General features: G+C 39.2%; 1 protein-coding gene across 12 annotated transcripts in view; it reads right to left on the bottom strand.

Moving 5' to 3' along the window:
* SOX5 (SRY-box transcription factor 5) overlaps positions 1-21077 on the bottom strand; it is a 651412-nt gene that overhangs the window by 288456 nt on the left and 341879 nt on the right. For 3 of the 12 annotated variants that reach the window (XM_064515960.1, XM_064515950.1, XM_064515964.1), the window contains exon 1: positions 8534-8889. The exons of 2 other annotated variants lie outside the window; for them this stretch is intronic. In XM_064515960.1, the coding sequence (XP_064372030.1) occupies positions 8534-8571 (38 nt within the window). In that variant the 5' untranslated portion in view covers positions 8572-8889. Of the gene's footprint in view, positions 1-8533; positions 8896-21077 lie in introns of those variants that run through there. 7 more of the 12 variants (XM_064515914.1, XM_064515957.1, XM_064515925.1 and 4 more) reach the window with 4 other exon arrangements.

Below are 21077 nucleotides of genomic sequence, written 5' to 3'. Positions count from 1 at the left end.
GCCCAGAAATATCTGCTTAAATCTCCAAAATCCAAGAGCAAAAAAAGAACCAAAGGCTGAACCTGAAAAGAGAGCTGCATTTTCTCTGTCCCTCTGAATTTCAAACTGAGAAGCCTGGATATTTTTAACAGAAGTGGAAAAGGAACCTATTTGGCTTTATTCAACAACTGCTGAAGGAAACTATACCAGAAAAATAATGTTACATGTTCTGTTTTCATTCCATCTCATTTAGCCTTTCAGTTCTATTTCAGTTTTATTTCATTTAGCCTGTTTTTTTAAATAATCATCATGTTTGGTGATTCACATTTCACACCAGCACGGGAACAAGTCATCTAAATACAACACAACAAAATGACCCAGTTTGCTAATAGACATGCCAAGTGGGTAAGAACATCCTTCTCCTCCGCCCTTACCAACCATCACCTTCCCACACATCTCATTACTATCCAAAAAAGCCTCTGCCCCTCTGAGGCCACAGCATGAAAATTTAGGGAGAATACCCTATGAATAGAAACTCAACTAAAGCTTTAGAGAAAATGTTTTCAATCTTGCTCTACAAAGTGAATGTAAGGAGGCTGCTAAGGGAATTTCTCTGAAAACAGAAGACTTCTCTACAGTCAAATGCAGCATGGGCAGCACGACAGCAAGCCAATCTTCCCTCCCAGCACAAAGCTCTGCCGAAGTGCCGCAGCCCTGACACAGGCTGGCCACTTCAAAGGGTGAAAGGACACTGTACACTTCATGCCCTTCATTAAACAGTCTCTCTTTTGAGACAATGAATACCCCAAAATTGACTACATTATGCAAATTGTATGTGCAGTTGCATTTTGGTCTTTCAGACTCTGATAAATTTTTTAGCCTCATCACACTATCAAAACACAGTCTCTTTAGGATTCTCAGCAAACTGAAGATAACGCAACTTAATGCAATCCAGTAATGGGATATATCAAAGTGTATAGAATTAACATGAATGCATCTGTATGCCTGTGCACACACACTGTTATTTCTTTAGTCTGTTTTAATTGGCCAGAGAAGTTTGGTGAAACCTTTTCAAGTAACTGTGGTAAAAAAATAATAACAAAATTCAAAATTGTTTAGAACTAACATTTTCCTTACTCTTGGTCTTACACTATCTATTGTGCTGGCAATGAGATGCAACTCCAGTTCACTCTCAGACAGATTATCTTTGCCCATGCCTAACCTGTGAGATGAATGATTGAAATATTTTTTCACTCCTACATTCTTTAAAAAAATCAAGAAAATGACAAGCTCAGCACCAAAGAAACTATGAAGACGATAAATTGTATGGGCTTCTCTTTACATAAGCTACATTCCTATTTTTTTTTCTCCAGAGCCACAAAGCTTCATGAAATACATTACATACAGACAATGGTCTTAACTATGCAATAATAACATATATCCACACACACAGTTCCTCATCACTAAAAAGATCTCTGATTATTCAGACAAGAAAACTAAATTTCTATTTGCTCTGTTTATTTTTTTGCCCCAGAAGTATTAGAATTATGTTAAGATTAATAAGAAAGAAACAAATAGCTAGTAATAGGACTAAAATACAACCACACAGAAAAATTAGCACGAAGGTAACATTTTATGATATATTTAGATCAAATAGCACATAGACGCCCACATCCTAAAAAAAACAAGCAACGAAGACAGTCTATATGAACTCGAGAAAACACGAAAGGAGAAGTACATGGCAAACCAAAAATAAAATTATTATAATTCTCAAAGAGCAGTTGCCGATACATATTTCAATACTTGCTCTTTCAAAAAAAAGTATAAAGGAAATCTAGAATCCCAAACATCAATTTTTAAAATAACAAATACAATTAAAATATAGCCTTTGCATTTATGAGAAATATTACTTAATTAATTCCACAATACTTTTAAGGGAAACAAGGTCAATGCCAATTTCAAACTTAAAATGAGCCCCAAGCTTTTTCTCATTTTTACTTTAACTCACAGTGTTCTACAATTCAAAAATTATATCATCATGTTGAAAAATTTTCTCTTTCTTAAACAAGGTGACAAAAGGACAAGTTGAAGAGAAGTGCCATAACAGACCAAAAATAGGGGGGAGGAAAATGTTCACAGATTTCTTTAGAAGCAAACAAAAAAACCCCAAACAATATCATGGGCAACACCTCTAACATTCCTGAACTACATATTAACAGCTGATACCTCTAGCAGCTAGAATTCAGTCCAGGTCTTCTCTTTTTTTTTCCTTTTTTTTTTTAATCTTGCTCCAATGCTAAAAAATACATACAACTTCTCTGAATTACCACTGTACATTTCACAATTCCATTCACTCCTTACATTCTTTTAAAATACCATGGCCCCTGCAAGCAGCGCTCACCAAATTCTTCAAAATCTTGTCTAAATTTGCTCTCTGTCTCTCTCAACAACTAGTGTGCGCAGAACTTCACACTGTCACAAGGACATGTGGGCTCAGGAACAACTTTTAGAGACTCTGGCTTCTCAGGCTGGCAAAGGCTGGGATCAGCGCGGAGGTGACACGCTCAGTCTCTCGAGTGGAGGATGCAGTGCATATTGCTCTCAAGTGCCCCCCTAGCGGCTGGCTGCAAGCAGGCATAGCACCAGCACCAGATGAAAGGCGAAATGTAAGAAACTTTTACGAAGGCACGCAGCTCTGTAGAGTATGGGAAAGAGAGGATGTAAGGCAGAATGCAGGTTAAAATGATAACCCTGAATAAAAGAACAGAAGAAAACTTCATAGCCTTTCACTGTAGCGGAATTTTGCCAGGTGTCTCAAGGACAAGATGTAAAATGTATAAATACTGTAAATCCACGTCAACTACGGCACACATGATTCCTTACTGTAGCCCGCTGCCCAAACCAGAAAGTTTAAGCGAAAAATAAAACTAATTTCAAGAGTTCTAGGAAAAATAAGTTTCACTACTTCAGTTAACGTAACAATCTGACAATTATCTGATTTGTTTAATTTGCAATGCAATTTTTAGCATACTCAAATACGATGTAATTTTACCTTCTTAACAAGTACAGGAGACATCACACATTTTCCACGTTAGATAAAAATTCATGAATGTTTTAAAACGGAAAAATGCTTTGCTTCTAAGGATGCTACTTGTTAAACAAACTCCTTACCATCAGCGGAGAACTACAGCTATTGATTAATTGCTGTGAGCGCTTCTTTTCTCCCAACTACAGTGGCGGGTATTCACAGGCATCGAATATTTCCAGTGTGCATAGGTACAACATAACGACATGTTTTTTGTCCCACCGTTTACTAGTTAATTATATTTAAATCAGGCCTGAGCAAGAAATTAATAAAAAAGAGAAAGCCCAGAAGATGTCAATCTCCCTTCTGAAAGAGTTGTGGAGGCAAAGGTATCTGACACACAAACTTGCAGATATACTATTCAACATTAACAGTTGTTTGGGGGTTTTTTTTGAGTGCAGCATGAAAGAGCATGCAATGAAGCTATAAATCTACCTTTAAAGATATTCTTTCTCCTGTATAGATATTGTAAAAGTATATATTATACAGATATATCACATTACACAGATATGTAAGCCTAGCCTATCAGGGAGCTTCACATCTAAGTCACTCAATCAGATACTACATACCTCTTACATGATAAAGCCATAAATGCTCGTTAAAAGCTCTCTGAGAAGTAGTAAATATTTTGTAAACTAGTTATATATTTAAGATCTCTGGACAACAAGAGAAGCAAAAACAATTTCTTTCCTATCTAAAGGTACCAATCAAACACACTATGCACATAAACATCGCAAGATGCTTGGTGGGAGAGTGTGTGTATGTGTTTGTGTGTGTTTTAATTAACTCCTTGAATGCATATGATGAGCCAGCCACCCAGAATCTAGTAATGCCAAACTCCTGATTTGATTCAAATGCAATGAACACAACAGTCGAATTGTGCAGTCTGATGTGTCACTCATCAGTTCTCTCATTTGTGCTTTTGCGTTCCAAGTCTAGTTCACAATTTCAGCAACTGGTAAATTATTGAGACGTTCATTAAAATCTATAATCTGTAACAGTCAACTTCTTCCTCACTAAGCATAAGCACAACAAATTAAATCAGCACACACAGGACATTAATGAGTAGTCTGCAAATGTATTAATTCCTCCAGCCTCATCTCAGACAAATAAAAACGTGTCAATTTTTGTCGCAGCAAGGAATCACTATCTGAAACTTTTAACTGGAACTGTATTCATTGTTCTGATCCCTAACTCCTAGTCCTAAATATGTAAGCAATAAAGTCATTTTCTGAAAACATGTCAGTGGAATGTAAATGCTGTTCAGCCCCAATATTAAAGCAATCTCATCATTTTCTTTTAAATGAAGGAATAATCATTCTTCTTACTGCTACAGGTAGATTTTAGGAGAGTGGGACATCATTCTGAGCAAGCCGGCTAATATAAAGGTGTTACTCTTTCTCCAAAATTCTCGGCAAACGCAGCAGAAGAGGAGAGCTTTTAGGGTAACTTTAGCTAAGAAAAGCACTTAGGAATACGCAAAGTTTCCTTTTAGGAAAATGATTTCTCCATTTGACAGTGTTGGTACAACCCCAAAATAAATTCAGTGGGAGTCTGAAATGACTCGTGCAGTGCAGCAGTGAAGCAGCTATGTATATTTTTTTCCTCCAAGCAGAGCCTTGCTTTACATCCTTGAGCCTTTCTTTTCTATAAGCTATTCACGAGCTCACAGAATTTTTCTAGTGCACAGAAACGATGACTGTAAATGTTAAACTTGTTCTACTGTCCCCATGCCCACTGCTCCTACCTATGCTTTTTGTCTTTTCTAGCTCTTCCTTTTTTCCTATGGAAACACTAGCCTATCCTTCCTTCTTCCACAAACACTGCATACTTCTTTTACCTTCAACTGGCACATAAAAAAGAGAGAGAGAGAAAGAGAAAGAGAAAGAAAAAAAGATGTCATTCTGTCCTGATGGCTAGCTTAGCCTCTCTCAGTCTACAGAGAAATGTAAATATGCAGTAATTAATTTGGGTTTAAGAACATTCCATACACTGGGGACATTGTTAAGCAGTCACTTTATCTATTTTTCATTTACCAGGTTTTATTAAGACATTAAAACTTTATGTTGGGCATTTCTGAGATCTTATCATTCTGTAAATTTTGTAGCTTTCTGCGATAGTTCTGGCCGCATTATCTCTACCTTTTCCTCAAAGAAGTAAACTTTCTTTCTATTGTGGTCATTCTTGTTATATTTAAATATATATAAGCATAATCTTCCCTGTCTGGAAAAAAAAAAAAAAGTTATTCTGTCTGAGACCTTCAAAACCAATTCAGAGTGCCACAGGTACATTCCAAAGTACATCCCAAAGCTATCCTTTCCTTTGTAACAAATGAAACAGACTCCAGTTACAATTCCTTCATACAACCCTTCTTCAAACATCATGCCCCGCAGTATGTGCGTTCTGATGCTCCTCTCAATAAAACAATTGAACCGCCACAAACAGAAATAAAGTGCAAGCAACTTCCCGAGAAAGCACAAAAACCCTCACATTTTTGGTATGATAATTATACATGCTAATTCACAAAACCTAGTGCAATCTACTACTGATGCTGAATGAATTAATGAATGTTTATTTGTGTGATACTGAGGATCATTTTCATTCTAAGTGTGTATCACAAATGCCCATGATAATGACCACAGACAAACAAGAGAAGCCCCCCTTGATTCAGATCCCTTGTGTCTTTAGAAAGTTGGGGTGACTCAAAGTTTCTGAACTGTTCGCAGTTTACTAGGATACAGTGAAACATCACGGGAAAGATGACAGAAAGAAGAATAACCGTCTGAGATAAATACAAACACTCTTGAGATCTGAACGGCAAACAACTTTGCTTGATAAATCTTTACCTCCTTGCAATTTGCTATTCAAGTTTAAAAGGGAATAATGGGAGATTGCTATTAATAACAAAATTAAAAGTTGGTCATGCAGATATGACATGCGGGACCCCAGCGAGTGCAGAAATGTGCTCCAAGCACTGCGCTTGTTGAGAATCCAAGAAAATATCCTGCTATAAAAGTCTAAAAAGCAACCTTCTATACATTGTGCCTATATACACATGCGAACCCTGCAACCATGTGTGTATCTGTGCATCTGTGTGAGAGAAAGTGTGTCCTCATGCCTGTCTTTTGATAAATACAAATATATTACATGGACAGTATCTACTCTGTGTATGTGTGTGTAACTATAGTCAAACACATGCAATGTAAACAAATGGTAATGATTAACAGAGATATTGGTTTGTATTACCAATTTCAACTGCAGAGGAAAAATTGTAAAAATATATATGTAATATATATCCCGAGGTTCATTTTTATTGCTTCCCATTTGTACTGCTTACTATTATCTGCATAGCAAAAGGAGAGCAGTTTATTGATTATTTAACTAGAATGTTTATGAGAGCAAAGCTTTGCAATCTCTGAAAATGAAATGTATGCCCAGAAAAAAAAGAGAGCAGAAAAGCTCTTTTTATTTCTAGGAAACATGTTTTGCCCAAAATGTTTTATTTAGATATAAAATTTATCTAAATATATATATAGTGCAGAGAGACTTCAGAGATAAAGGAAGTCCATCAACAGAAAAATGAAAGGGCTTCCATTCTGCTTAACAGACTTTATAAGTATTCTGCTCATCACAAAGTTCAAAGAATAATCTAAACAGCTTGCTTTCAAATTTTTATATATAATCTTGATGAAGAAAATGAAACACTTTAATCCATTAATTTTATGAACAAGACAGCTATATTATTGTGATGTTAGATCAGGTTCAACACCAGAAACAGTAACAGTTTCCTCAGGTAGTTGAGCTAACTTAATACAATACATGTGAACAAAAACATTTTTTTTCCTATTATTGTAATAATAACAAAACCAAAGAAAAATGCCAAGTATTCTAAGCAAGTCTGGAAAACTAACTGTATTAAATAAGACCCTGGAACAGTTTGACAATGCCAATTCCACTTTACTAAGGAAGTGCTTAGTTGCAGAAGGAGGACTGAAAGCGTTAAAATAGTTCTTTTCCGCATTTCCCAATTTTATTTTTCTCCGATCTTTTAATCCAAGCATTCTTTCCTGTCCTTTCTCTGCAAGCGTGTTTCTCAGCCCACTTAAAATGTTTCTATCTTGCCTTCTTTTGTATGCCTTTACTATCAAATGCAGTAGGTTTGAACGATGAACAGCTTGACTTAGCATATTTTTAACCAGCTGGTCTAGCACCTAGCTTGTATTGCATAGTCAGATACAACCAAATGTTTATACAGGAGGTAGCTTTCATGAAAATGAAAAAAAACCTAAGTAACACGCATCCTGGCATTCTTTTATTTACCACTTCAAAATGAAAAGTTTCAATTGTTTATTGCAGCTAAACAAGGGACTATTAATAAAGCTTAAAAACCATTTAAAGGAGGGAAAGGATGCTGGATCATCAATGGATGCGTGTACGAACGTCCGAGAAAACGCTTCGAAACATTTTAGAAACGCTAGATTCTGTATGAAAGAAGGACAAAACTCTTGGAGGTCACTAGCCCTTGCCAGTGACAGAAAAAACTCAATTCCAAACACGCAAGGCTCCTGCCTCAGGAAGAGGGAGATGAACATATATACGTCACAAACCAAAATCCCGCTTTTGACACTTAGCGAGCGAGGCAACAGCTCAAACTTAGAACCAAGAGTTTCACTTTTCCGAAGCCAAAATGATGTTCTCTTGATGGAGGGCTGGGATGTTAACTCGCCTAAAAATAATCACTTGTACTAGATCAACAAAAGGTCATGTGCTTTACCGAGCGCCTTCCAAAGTTTTACAGAAGGATCGAATTGGAAGTTAAACCCACCGCTTCCCCCGCCACCAGACATCTTCTGTCACCCTGGAAATCGCTCTCCGAGGACAGGGAGATGCTGACAATGAAGGCGCTCCGCACCCAGCATCGCCTCCTGTGCTTTAGCGGGCTGATCCAGGGAAGGGGCTGGTGGGGGGGAAGGAGGCGAGCGGAAAAGATAGGGGCACGATAGCCTCCGCGAAGATCTCCTCCACCCGGGAGCTGAACAAAGCTCGGCACCGGGGGAGCATCACCGGCGCGGCGGGGCGCCGGCGGAGGCACGGAGGGATCCCCCGCCCCACCCCCACCCGCGCGCGGCCGGCTAACTGACACGCGATTTGAATAGCCAAGGTAACGCTCCGCGGGGGGGGAGGGGGAGGGGGGCAGAGCATCTCCCCGCCGAGGGCCGGAGTTGCGCGCCCCTGCGTGTGTCTGTCTGTGTGTCTGCGTGCACCGCGGACATCGGCTCACGCACACGCGCGCGCGCAAACACGCGTACTCAAAACCCGCAAAAAAAAAAACCCACACAAAACCAAAAAGAAACACGGGGAGGGGGGAAAAACAAAACAAAAAACAAAACAAAACACAACCCTCCCCCCCCCCCGCCCCCCCCCCACACACACACATACACATACACACACACTCCCAACTCGACTCACCTTTCAAACTCCTGAGGTAAATCAGGGTCAGTTAGCATGCTGGAAAAGCACAATTTCCCTTTGTCACAGCAGCCACCTATGATCGCCTCCAACTGAACCTGTCAAGTGAGTCCAAACCTTCTAAACCGATTGATTTTCTCTCTCTCTCTCTCTCTCTCTCTCTCTTTCTCTCCCTGGCTCGCTCTCTCTCTGAGCTAGGACTCCTTGACCAGTCTCTTAAAGGGGTAGCACACTTCGCAGCAGACTGTTTATAAAGCTCCCCCCACAGCGGAGCAGCGTGCTGCGGCTGCAAGGCACTAGACAACCTCAGGGTGCCTGTCCTTTCCTTTTAATTCTGTTCTCCAGTCACCACAAAATGGGAAAAGTCAACTCATTTAATGCCCAAAAAACGAAAAAAATAAAGGGGGGGGGGAGCGAAAGCCCAACAATCCACCTAAACCGAGCAAACCAGGAGCAAATCCCCTGCGCTGAGGAAGATCAGTGGAGAAAGAAGCTAAAACAAGAGCAGACTGATTAAATTGAAACAGTTATCAACTCTCTCAGAGTTGAAATAGGGGAGAAAAGATTAGACACATAAAAATGTTACCAAAGGCATTTGTACTCGAAAGAATTTTCATTCCTTTCTCTCCCCCCCCCTTTTTTAGTCTCTCTCTCTCTTTCTCTCCCTCTTTCTCTCTCTTTGAGAAAAAAAAAAAAAAACACAACAATCAGGCATTGTTCTGAGGGAAGAAAAGCAACTTTGACAGATTGAAATATAGCAGAGGCCCCTTCAAGGAAACCTGTAAACAACTTGTCACTCACTCTGTCGGTCTCACTGTTAGCTCTTGCTTTCCACAAAGTGCTGCGAACCGTCCTGGCAACAAAACCAAACTTTCCTCAGCTCCAAACTCCATCAAACAGCCCTGTTGTGTGGAAGGGAAAAGGTATCCACATGCCAAAACAGCGTGCGCGCACACACACACCCCGCGCTCGCACACATACATACGCACACACACAAATAACAACAAAAATAAACTTTCGGTTTGTCTTCTAGGGCTTTTTTTCCTTTTTTAATAATCCCTCCCCCTGTTCTCTGAGCAAGCAAAAGGAGCCCCCTCAGCTGTGGATCTCTTTAATTTCCTCTGCGCAGACAGCCGCAGATGACAAGGTGGACAGACCGCGGGAGAGGTCCGGGAGCCCCCCGCGCTGGCTGGCAGCGCACCGCCTCCGCAGCGGTCCCAATTACCGGGACAGCGATCTGGCGGGCGAGGGAGGCAACCAGGTAATGGACCTTTGACACGCAGCGGCAGGGCGCACCCACGCCCGCGCTCGCACACGCACGCCCGCCGCACCGGGGCCGGTGCACTGCAGCAGCTGGTCCGGCGGCGCGGGCAGGGCGCGGGCAGGCGGCGTGAGCCCCCCCGCACCGCGGGCACGCCGCGGCAGCCGGGGGAGACCCGCTCTCCACCCCTACTGGGAGGGCTCAGGCTGCACAAAAGGCGACAGCGCAGAGCCCGCCCCGCCGCCGCAGCGGAGCCGGGGGGGCAGCGGCTGCGGGGAGCCTGCCATTGTCGCCAGGGCAGGTCACTGGATTAGGTCTGCTGTGGAGAATCCCACGAGGAAATTCCCTTCAAAGCCCCAGCGATTAACTGGGGGCTACTCTGGAAGCGGAGCAGACAATGGCTCAATAGTCTGCACGGCCAATGTCCAGCCTGGCACCGAACTCGCATTAGGAAGGCGGGGGGGGGGGGGGGGGGGTGGAGAAGAGAAAAAAGAAGGGGGGGAAAAAAAAAGGAAAAACTAAGTCTGCCTGTTCTTTAACACACACATGCACACACCCACACACAAGCACATATCTATACTCCATTCTTTCCAGCTCCCCAGCCCTAATTCCTTTCTCTCCTTTTTCTTTTTTTAATTTGCAGCTGGATAACATTAAGGCCCTTTAAAAACCATGAGGTTTTGACCCCACCACAGACTGATTAGGTCCACTGACCCCTCGCTTCCCCGCTTACCCCCACCTCCCAGTCACACAGAGAAAGCAAGTTTACTTTTTAAAATACGCACAAGTGCACGCACACATACCGAAACAGAGCAGCCATAAAACGCTCAACATTTTCATGCCCACTGGCTTAAAAAAAAATCCAAAAAGAAAAGCTTATTATTTTTATTAATATCCAACAGCTATGCTGTTTAATTTGTTTCTATTTACTCTCAACGCACATATAAAACAGCAGGCTCACACAGCGGCCAGTCAGTCCTGTGTGGCATAAAGGCATTATCAGCTAGCGCTCCAGGATGATCGTTTTAATCACAAATAGCAAAGCCACTTGCAAGTTACACATGCCGTCCCAAAAGAGCACTACACCATTCACGAAACAAAACACTGCAGCTAAGTTTGCAAAGGCACCTTCGTTATCGTTTGTAAAAGACTATCCGCGAAGACTGTCTCTGCAGCCTGCCTTATCCCAGTGCTCGGAGCAAAGTCACGCAGAATCTGTCAACTTCTGGCATGAGGTAGACCTAATGGCTCCTCGCTGTGGGGCAGGGTAAACTGGTTTCCTTCAGTAGCCCCCGGCACATCATATTTTCCACAGAGGTTCATTCACAGCAGACTGACAAACCTAGTTAATATGTACAAGGATTTTTTTATTTCTTGTTTAGTAGCCAGCCCTTTTAGGGTAGTTATGAAGTAGACATTGAAAAGGCAGCAGATGATTGAAAAGAACAATTCCAAATACTTTCTTTCAGCTGAGGGTCTCAAACCATGTTAAGTCTCACATTACTCCTCTGCAGGTAATAAATATAATTAGGGCCTATTCCAAAACTTTATTTGTATTGAAAAGTATCTCACTCCACAGGGGCTCTATTCAAATCAGCAAATCTGTGTGGAGTAGGGGGCTACTTAGTGGGAGAATTTGGCCTCAAATAAGAAAACTAAGATGCAGACAGGTTAAGTAGCTTGCCCACACCGACACAGTTAGCCAACTGCAGTAAAAGGATGAGAAACAAAGATCTCATGCGCCCTGCAGTTGGCAAGAGTCCTTACACTGCTGAAACATGTTCTTCCCCGTTGTCCAACAGTATATTTTAGCTGTTTTTTCTACAAAGGCATGATTTTTACGTCTAATTGTTTGGTTAAAACACACCTCAGAGATTTATTCACATGTTTCAACATTTGTGAGCCCCCTTTTTCTTGGGCTTTCTTTTTCCCTTTGATGCACCGTTGCCCCTCAGTACTTCCACGATGCTGTTCCTCTCTGCCACTTTTCACTTCACTTCCTCTGCTTCCTCACATACTGCCTCGGCAGAAGTCTGCAAAGAGAAGCTAGTCAGAAATCCCAGCTAGGGAAAAATGAAGATGTCCTCTTATTCCAAGAATTGTCAACAGTTTTGGCACAACATGACTATCATATTTTGTCTGCATATTAGCGCCATTCAGCCACGTAACCTCACAGTCCTTTTTCCTCTCACCTCCGCCCTGCAACTGCCCTTTTTCTACCATGTCCTTCCATGCTCTGTTCACATATATGTTCCCCTTCCTATGTCATTTCCTACGTGAGCTGTAAGATCTTCAGGACAACGATGATGTTCTCCTCCAAGTCTGTGTCATGCAATGACACAATGGGGCTCCCTCTTGGCTGGCTCTCAGCTACTACGATTACAAACAAGGACAATCACCATCAATATCAGGAAGTACGGAAAAGGACTTTGGCTAGATTAGAAAACATAGAAAGAGCCATAATAAAAGGAAAAAAGCAAAGAAATGTGCAGGGGAGAAATCTGAAAGATAACTGAGCAAGAGGGGGAGCTGAGAAGGAGAGAGGAAATGGCAGAAAGGAAGCAGAGACCATTCCTCTGAATGCTTCTGACCTGAACCCATTTTTTTTTTTCTTCTCCTTACCTTAGCTTATAACACTTACCCCATTACACTTTCTGCTAAGCTACCTACCCTTCTTCCTGGTTTCCTTCATCTTATGCTTTCTGCAACTACTGAGCTCCCTCCCCCCGCCTCCGTGGGAGGAAACCGAGTTAGGTCCAAAAGCAGAAAAAAAAAACCTGTTCCTGTTACCATTGTATTTCTAGCTATAAAATTATGTTCTCGTAAGTATGTCGAACTGCAATTGCAAGAGGGAAAAAAAAGAAGGCCGAACAAATGGTTTTAGAGAATCTTTGAAATCTTCCTACAAATCATATTGCCTTAACTTTAAGAACTTGCTTTTTAGAAATGGCAAAGACATATAACAAAGGTTGCTATCTTATCAGAAAGTAGAAAAACTAAGGAATTTGGATAAATGAACGTTGACTGAGAAATAAGAAAATGTATGTAACATACAACTATCCAATTTTTAACATACAAAGTTCTACCTTGTCCTGAAACTTTTCACTGGTAATAGCAAGTCCTGATGCCCCTTTTTACCGAGCAGGTCAGTAGTTAGAAAATTCGCTTGCAAAGCAAATCTATGCCCAGTTGTCTTCTCGAATTCAGAATTCTGGATATATAAGTTCAAATATCTTCAACCAATGAGAAAATTAATCTTTTTTTCTCACAGTAGTTTAGTGAATCTTCATTTCTCTTGCTTTGCTTCCCTTAAAGGTGCCCAACACAAAAAGGTCCAGGTAAAAAAAGACAATTTTTGTTGAATTAAACACAAGTCTACGACCTTCATTTAGATGAGGGAAATAATTCAAATTATAAACTTTTACACAAATTTCTACACTTAGATGAATTTTTGTTGCTATTGTGGTTCTCCAGTTCAAGAGATGAATCAAAAAAAAATCAATTAACCACACTGCTCAAGTTAAAAATACCATAACTCTGAAATATTAGATCTATCTCATCCATAGTTTTTTTACACAAGCATATTGGCAGAAAGAAAACTTTAAACAAAAAAAGTTCTAAAAAAATCATTAAATAACAACACTTCAGCCTAGTGCCTTTGGCAGATGCTACGATACAGTAAGTGAAGGAAGTGCTGGAAAAAAGTGAGCTTTTTGGGTTTTGTTGTTTCCACTGTAAGGTTTAATAATAGAGACCTACAAAGTCCAAGGAAATGTAAGATATACCACAGAATGATTTACTGGAAAATTCTCACAGAAAATATGCAAAATGCTGAAGACCCTTTCTTTTTAAGGCATGTATCCAAAACAACTACAGCATTAAAAAGAATCTGTAAAGTTTCTAAGAAAGGATGTTTTGGAACAGATTGAGAGAGAATGGAGGGAGAATGGAGTGGGGTTGATGCATTTACTCTGAAGAATAACTTGCAAATAATGAGCGCTTACTTCAGAGTATGGAAATGTTTAGCTACAATGCAGTTTGGATCATATGCTTAGGAACAGATTTTTCCTTTCAGTGTGCATGCCTAACTGCCATTTCCATTAATGGGAATTAAGTACATGTGTCAAGAGGAGAAGTTAACTCTTAGAAATATAACTAATTTATGCTTTCTTTTTTTTTTTTTTTTTTTTTTAACAAATGTATTGTCACATCAGGCATGTTTGGTGTTGGCAAAACTGAGTGCTGAATATAGCATAGCAAAATCTGAGAAGGAGAAGGCAGTCTGGAGAACTGCAATTCCTGTGCTATTTAGAGTTTTTCAATTTACTGAATTTCTTCAAGGAAGAATAAAACCATCTCATTTCCAAATGGGAAGCCCTAATTTAGCAGCTATTTAAGTGGAATTTCAGCACTAACCTATCATCTGCAACCCTCCCTGTAAAAGTGAATTGACACTACTCTAAAGGAGAAATCCAAACCTTCAGCTAAAATTTGAATTCAAATTTCCCCAAGGGTCACTAAACCTTACAGTAGAGATCCTAATCAATTTTTAAAATCAAGTCAGCACATTTTGATTCTGTCCATTCCACATCCACCAGGGTAAAGGAATCTCAAAATTAATATACATATCAATTAAACTAATATAATTTTTTTTTTTAGGAAAAAATAGTATATATAAATGCAAACAAAATTAAAATTTAAATATATCCTCCTGTGGGGAAAAAAAAAACCAAACCAAAAAACTTCTAATTGTGAAAATGAGAGAAATCAGGGACAAATTTCTGATCTTTTTTTTTTTTCCAGTTTCTTTATTTTGTGTACAGTCTGCTTCATTATTTCTCTATACTGTCAGTTAGCTAGCAAGGTCCTTTTACTGTCTGTTTGAGTAGACTTGGTCTGCACAGAAGCAACTTGAGGGGAAAAAAATAAAAAAAAACAGACAGTTTGTTTGTAAAATCACAAAGAGATGGGCATGTCCATGGATAGGAGCTGTGCTTGAAATGGTTTAAGAAACAAACTAGATTTCAAATTTGCAGTTTCTCATTAAAAGAAATATAAGAATAAATTTTTTTAATAATTTTATATTTATATGTTTATAAATATTATATTTATTTATAAGAATAAAATATTACTACTATGGGAACCTGTTGCTCTAAGTATTTTTTTCTATGTTATTTTCTGAGCACTTCTTTTTTCTCACGGAAAATGTACTGCCCTGCTAGGAGACCAAAAGCCTCACCTTACATAGAGTCTCCCTATTCTGCCTCCATCCTCATCAGGATGATTACTTTCTGAGTGACAGGCCTGTTTATTATCAGTGCCCACCCAATCTTCAGCCTCTTGGATGACAATGCCAACAAGGATGTTCCTTCTCAGTGTCATTTCTAATGACTGTTAGGAAAATGTAAATACCTGCCCACAATATACTGGACAAGGAACTTAACTCAGCTCTTATAGATAACCAATTTGCCTCAGATGGAAATTATTCCCTTTTTCCCTTGTATGTGCGGAGAAGGAGTTGGTAGACCCCAAGCCTCTTTTGAACAGGCAGCCTAAGTTTTATAGCCAAACACGAGCTTCTGAGCCTAAGTATCCTACTAATACAACTTTGATCTATTTATAAATGTAGATAATAATTGTTGAGTGTGATTCAAAGTGCACTGAAACTAATAGAGATCTTCCTGCTTAATCCAAGGGACTTGTGCAAGTGTCTCTCAACAGAATTCTTGCAGGTTTTATCACTCCATTCTTGTCCCTTTCCCAATAACTATCCTGTCTCTTTTTTTAAACCACTGAATAGGGTTAGAGTCATCATATTTTGGCTCAGTATTTCTAATCTGACTGTTCTTCCCACTGTATTATGCTATTACTAACCTGTGCACCAAGGACACTGGATTTAAAACAGATTTACTTCCATTGATTGACTGTCTGATATAAAACAAGCACCGTGTAACTTAAAGTACAAAGGTGTTTTGGAATAATCCATGGCACCTAGTCCTACACATTTTGTGAAGGCATTCCAGATTTCTTTTTGTGATCCTGAGCTTTACTCTGGTGTTTGCGATCAAAATTTTCCAAGCCCACAGCTGCACATCTACTGTCTGCCTCTTTACACTAGAAGTGGTTGTCTTTTAGTGCTGTTTTGATAATTTATGAAACTTTTTCCATAGGGCTAGCAGCCACCTTCAGCTTGAGCGCTTCTGTGGTGGGCATGATACAAACATGTAGATCTCAATTCATGATTGCCCTTCATTTTATATACTTGGACCAGAAAGAAAAGTAAGACTATAAAATAATTCCAAATAAACATTAATATTTTCTGCTCACTTTGAACTGGAAGAACAGTGAAGAATTAGGTCTTGTGTAAGAAATACCCTCTATCCAAACCAGTCTACAATTCAGAGTGTAATTGTAAATAGACGAAGAGCCCAGAAATGGTAATATTCTTACGTTCTATAAATTACTTACCTGTTTTATTCCTTTTTACCCTGTATAATCATAAGAATTCCTTTAAACACTGTATAGAAAATATGTTTCAAAACATATGGATACTGAAATGTTCATTTTTAAAACTCACAACAAATTTATAAATATATTCCCTTTCCTCTCTGCCACACATGCAAGTTCCCTATATTATATATACAATCTATGATAAAGCAAATACAATTTAGTATTTATTAAATGCACTGTACTGATATTTAACTTGCTATACATGTCACTGGGAAGATCAAATTGTAAATGAAGCAATGATTCTAATGACATTATATGCATCTCTGTAAGAAAAGGAGTTATAAAACATGTTGCTATTTCACACCTTGCAACACTGAAACAGTAACCAGGGAGTATGTAGAGTTAGGTTGCATTTACAAAGTTACAAAAGCATACTACCACCATTCATATATTTTAACGGCGCTCTGATGCAGTTTTATCAGTAATTTGCCACTTTGGGGTAAAAGCAAAACTAATGTTATTTGGGTCTTTTTCCAAAGTAAAAAGATGAATTCCTGCTTCCAAAAGACAGATTCCAAACAGAAGATTCAGCCACTATTATAGAGAAATAAATACATAGCTACAGGATAAAACAGACCAATGGCTTGTTGTTACTGCTAGTTCAGCAGAGGCTTAACTCTTGCTTCTTGTCTCTCATTACATGGGACAGCTATAGCCTGGAAACATTGCTTGGGGTAGCATGCTGAGGACCCCTGGGAATGCCACTGCACCTTGTGGAAAAATACACACAAAATGCTGGTACAGTATTCTGAAGCGTAAATATGGGGAAAAATCAGAGTATCTAGGGACATGCGGCAAAAGCTCTAATGCAATCCAGGTACAGGGTTGACTACCTTCCATTGCCAATTAGCTTGTAAGCAGGACAGATCTTTAACAGTGGGAATTAAAGTATATTCAGAATATAAAAGAATCAGAAAGGAGATATAAAAAGCTATGGCTGACACAAAACCCCATTGGATTGCAGCAAACATTCATTAGATTAAAACACAACCTTGTTTCTCAGGAATGTTTATCAAAGAAAAGTTACATCATAAATTTTCCTCTGCCTGGAGAAGATCCAAAGCTGAGTGTCTCTTCTCTTGCCATATAACATTGTACTGAATCCAGACTGCACATTTGGTCACCCCCTTTTCCCTTTAAATAACAGTTTCTATTTCTTATACAGCTTTTGTTTTGTTTTAAAAAGTTTAATTTCTCTTTCTTTGTTGATGCATTTTCCTTTTGTCATTATTTCAAAGTTGTGTAGAAGTAATTAGTGACACCATGCCAAGGACCAAACTTCACAAGCAACCTAAATATTTTGATTCACTGAGAATGCAGTCCATAATTTGCGAAGTGCCTGACTCCTGTCCAATAAATAAAATAAAATAAATTAGATAACTTCTGCATGTTAACATATGCATTAAGCATACACAGAAAAATGTCAAAATACAGAAACACTGAATGCCACCACATCAGATATCAGAGATACTCCTTTGACACCTTTTCAAGGAACACAATCAAATTCTTACATATCTTTTCAGCATTTGACCCTATACAACCAATCCCATCAACCATCTCTCCTGATATTTGCATATAGCTGCTGCCCTTTCTTGAGAGCAATGTGGTTCAAAATCTGGGCAAAGATCTCACATGTGAGAATGTCACAGGTGAAACCTGTTTTCTAATGAATTCTGAGCTAGCAAAAAAATGGCAGCAGGTGTCTCCAGGACCACAAATTGCTTGGAAAAATAAAAGGAGACAGGAACACCTACCTTTTTCTTGTAATTTGCCTTTTTTGTAACTTGCCATAAATTTCTCAGACAGGCCCCAATACTGTAGTGAAAATTAACCTGGTGCATATGGCCAGGACAGTCCTTTGGCACAAAAGCAACTACACAGAGCTTCATGACTACAATCTCTAGAAAGGTCACAACTGTAAAGTGATTTGTGGGCCATGACACATCGGTTACTAAACAAATGCTCATGACATTACCAGAGTTTTGTGTTTAATTACATTAAAAAGTTGTGCATCAGGTAATAAAAATAAACTTCATTATAACTGAGAGTTCCAAAAATCATCACAGAATTTAAGAGAGAACTCTGCCTCAAACACAGATAAGACAGAGTGGTTCACAAAGGAAAAAATTCTCCATTACATTCTGCCCTGGATGTCTCAAAGCAGGGGGAGGATTCAAACTGGACAAACAACCTATAACAAGAGAGGCAAGTTTATTCCTAGCCCTCATCTTCTGGTGGCTGGCTTTAACTCTGAGGTATACGTTACTTAATACAACATCAGCCTAAGTGTAAATTGGCCTCAACTATAAAGTAAACCAAATTTTATAAGATAGAAAAAATCAATACACAAAAGAGAAATGGGCAAGCGCACTACTGAGCTTGCCACACTAACCAAGACACAGCATGTCCTCGTACTATCCTAGCAGTGTGCTTTGATGACCACAGCTGGCTGGTGCAGCTACCCAGGCCCCCCAGCTGCAGCTCAGGGCTTTGCAGGCCAGGTCAGATGGACAGAGCCTGCAGCCATTTACAGAGTCCTACCTGTTAGAGGCACAGTCTGCAAAGCCTGGGTGAAAGTGAACTTTTATCATGCCTAACTCCAAAATCTTGTATTACAGCAAATAATGCAGATATAAACACAAGTCTTTTTTTTTTTTTTGGTTATTTCTCAGATATGGAAGTCCTGTGGGAAACGGTCAAAAAGCCAATTATGAGTTGTATAAAAGTGTTTCCTATTTTTTCTTTTGTATTTGTTACCTTTCCATTTGATGAAATGACTTGTTTGTGTAATAGCTGAAGAAGTAAAAAGGAATAACGGATCTTCCTTTCTTATACTACACATTATTATTCATCTTTTCTCTAAACAGTCCCTTAGCTTTTTCTTCATATAGAAGTCTCTTTAAAGCCAAATTGTGCACTGCCTCCTTGATTTATTTCTATTTCTGCTACATATGTCTTTTAGCATAACCCACACAGAACTCGGTATTACAGGAAAGGGCTTACTGTTGACATACATCACTCTAGTATTTTCAGCATTATTTATTATTCCATTTTCAACAACTAAATCTCATGTTTGAATCATTCCACCTACTTTGATTAAGTTTTCCATAAGGAAACACAAACCTTCTTTCTTTCCAAACCCAAGTGATTATAGTTACAACAGAGCAGAGTATCATCAAGTCAATTTTTCTGCCCAGTGTGAAATACCTAGCATTTGTCCACACCACGCTTGTTGTGCAACCAACCTGTCCATCCTTCTACCCTGCAAGAAGTCCCTGTGGAGTCCTCCACCATCTTCTCCAGCCCTGACTTGAATGATTCTACATCAGCTGCAAATGTTTCTGTACCACTGTTGTTCACCTCCATCTTGGATTCATTAATATATACATGAAACACCACCTACAACGCTCAGACTTTTGGATACCCCTTCTGTAGTGTTTTCCTACATTGAACATTGATCATACACTTTTGGTTTTCTCTTCTATCACTTAGGCACTATCTAATTTTTGAAAGTGCTCCTACCCCATAACTACTTTTCTAATGGTCCCTTGTGAAGATCTTCATCAAAAGCTTTTTTATAAGCTGAAATAAATAGTATCTAATGGATGTCTTCTACTATTTGCTGACAAGCTCAAGAAATTACCATTAGACATCATTTTTCTTTACAAAAACTATGTGGATTGGTAGCTGCAGTATCACAATACTCATGTATATGTCTCCTAATTTTATTTTTTATTACTATTTCAAGCAATTTATCAAGGAGAGAGAGAAAACTCATTAGACTAATTCTCAGCATCAATTCTACTGTTTCATTAAAGAGAGGTGGAAAAATTGCTTTCTCCAACCTTACAGATTAGAAGCCAATGTTAAAAGAATGACTGCATATTAAGTTTGCAGCCGTATTTGAACTCACCATCAGTTTCCAATAGCACATTTTAATGTATCTAACTTTATCTGGTACTCAGTTGTTCTTCATTTGATGGGTTTAGCACCTCCTTTTCCTGCGCTTTTGTCTTTGACAGTATAAGCCCATCCTTAACATTTCGGGTTACAGGTTAGATCTCCCTCTTCAGTCTTCTGTGATAGAGTATGACAAAGAAATAATTTGGTTTCTAAGCAAAATCCTTATCCTCCTTAACTCTTATTCTGTGTTACAATACAGAGAGAGGAAAAAAAAGAAGTGGTTTACAAACTTCATACAGACAATATTTTAGGAAACATCTGAATTTACTCTGTGTAATTTCAGCAGAATAACCAATTCTCAAGACACTACGCTATTGTTTGGGATTGGATTCTCTGCTATTTCTAGCTAGCAATGAGCATGAGATACTGCAGTTAAGCCACACCTATCCAGCAGCACACTTCCTCCTCTAATACTTCCTACTTGGCCACACAAACCAAGTTTTCCAACCATTTGGAACCAAGTCTATCCCCCGGACTTGTTAATCCCTCAGGAGTTAGCAACCTTACATCATACATCAATTTGCTGAGGCAGCCAATAAAACCAGAGCCTCCTTTTTTCAATTAGGTATGAAATAGCATCAGCTCTCTACAGCTGAGAGGGAACCATAGCTTCCTGTGTCAGGAAATTGCACTATGGATTTTGTGAGATTAAGCCACCATGCAAGGCTTTTGACTGTCTCTGTTCTTGGTTGGACTAGCCCATGTAGGGAGAAATACAGTATTTTTTAGTAACAATCTAATGGCCAGCATTTACGAATGTGACTGCAGAGTTTGGTGTGACTACTGTAAAAGCCTGCACTACTTTTACAG

This window comes from Dromaius novaehollandiae, chromosome 1 (genome assembly GCF_036370855.1).
Source record: "Dromaius novaehollandiae isolate bDroNov1 chromosome 1, bDroNov1.hap1, whole genome shotgun sequence".
NCBI classification, from domain to species: domain Eukaryota; kingdom Metazoa; phylum Chordata; class Aves; order Casuariiformes; family Dromaiidae; genus Dromaius; species Dromaius novaehollandiae.
The sequence above is the reverse complement of the archived record's forward strand: the minus strand, read 5'-3'. Positions and strand labels throughout refer to the sequence as shown.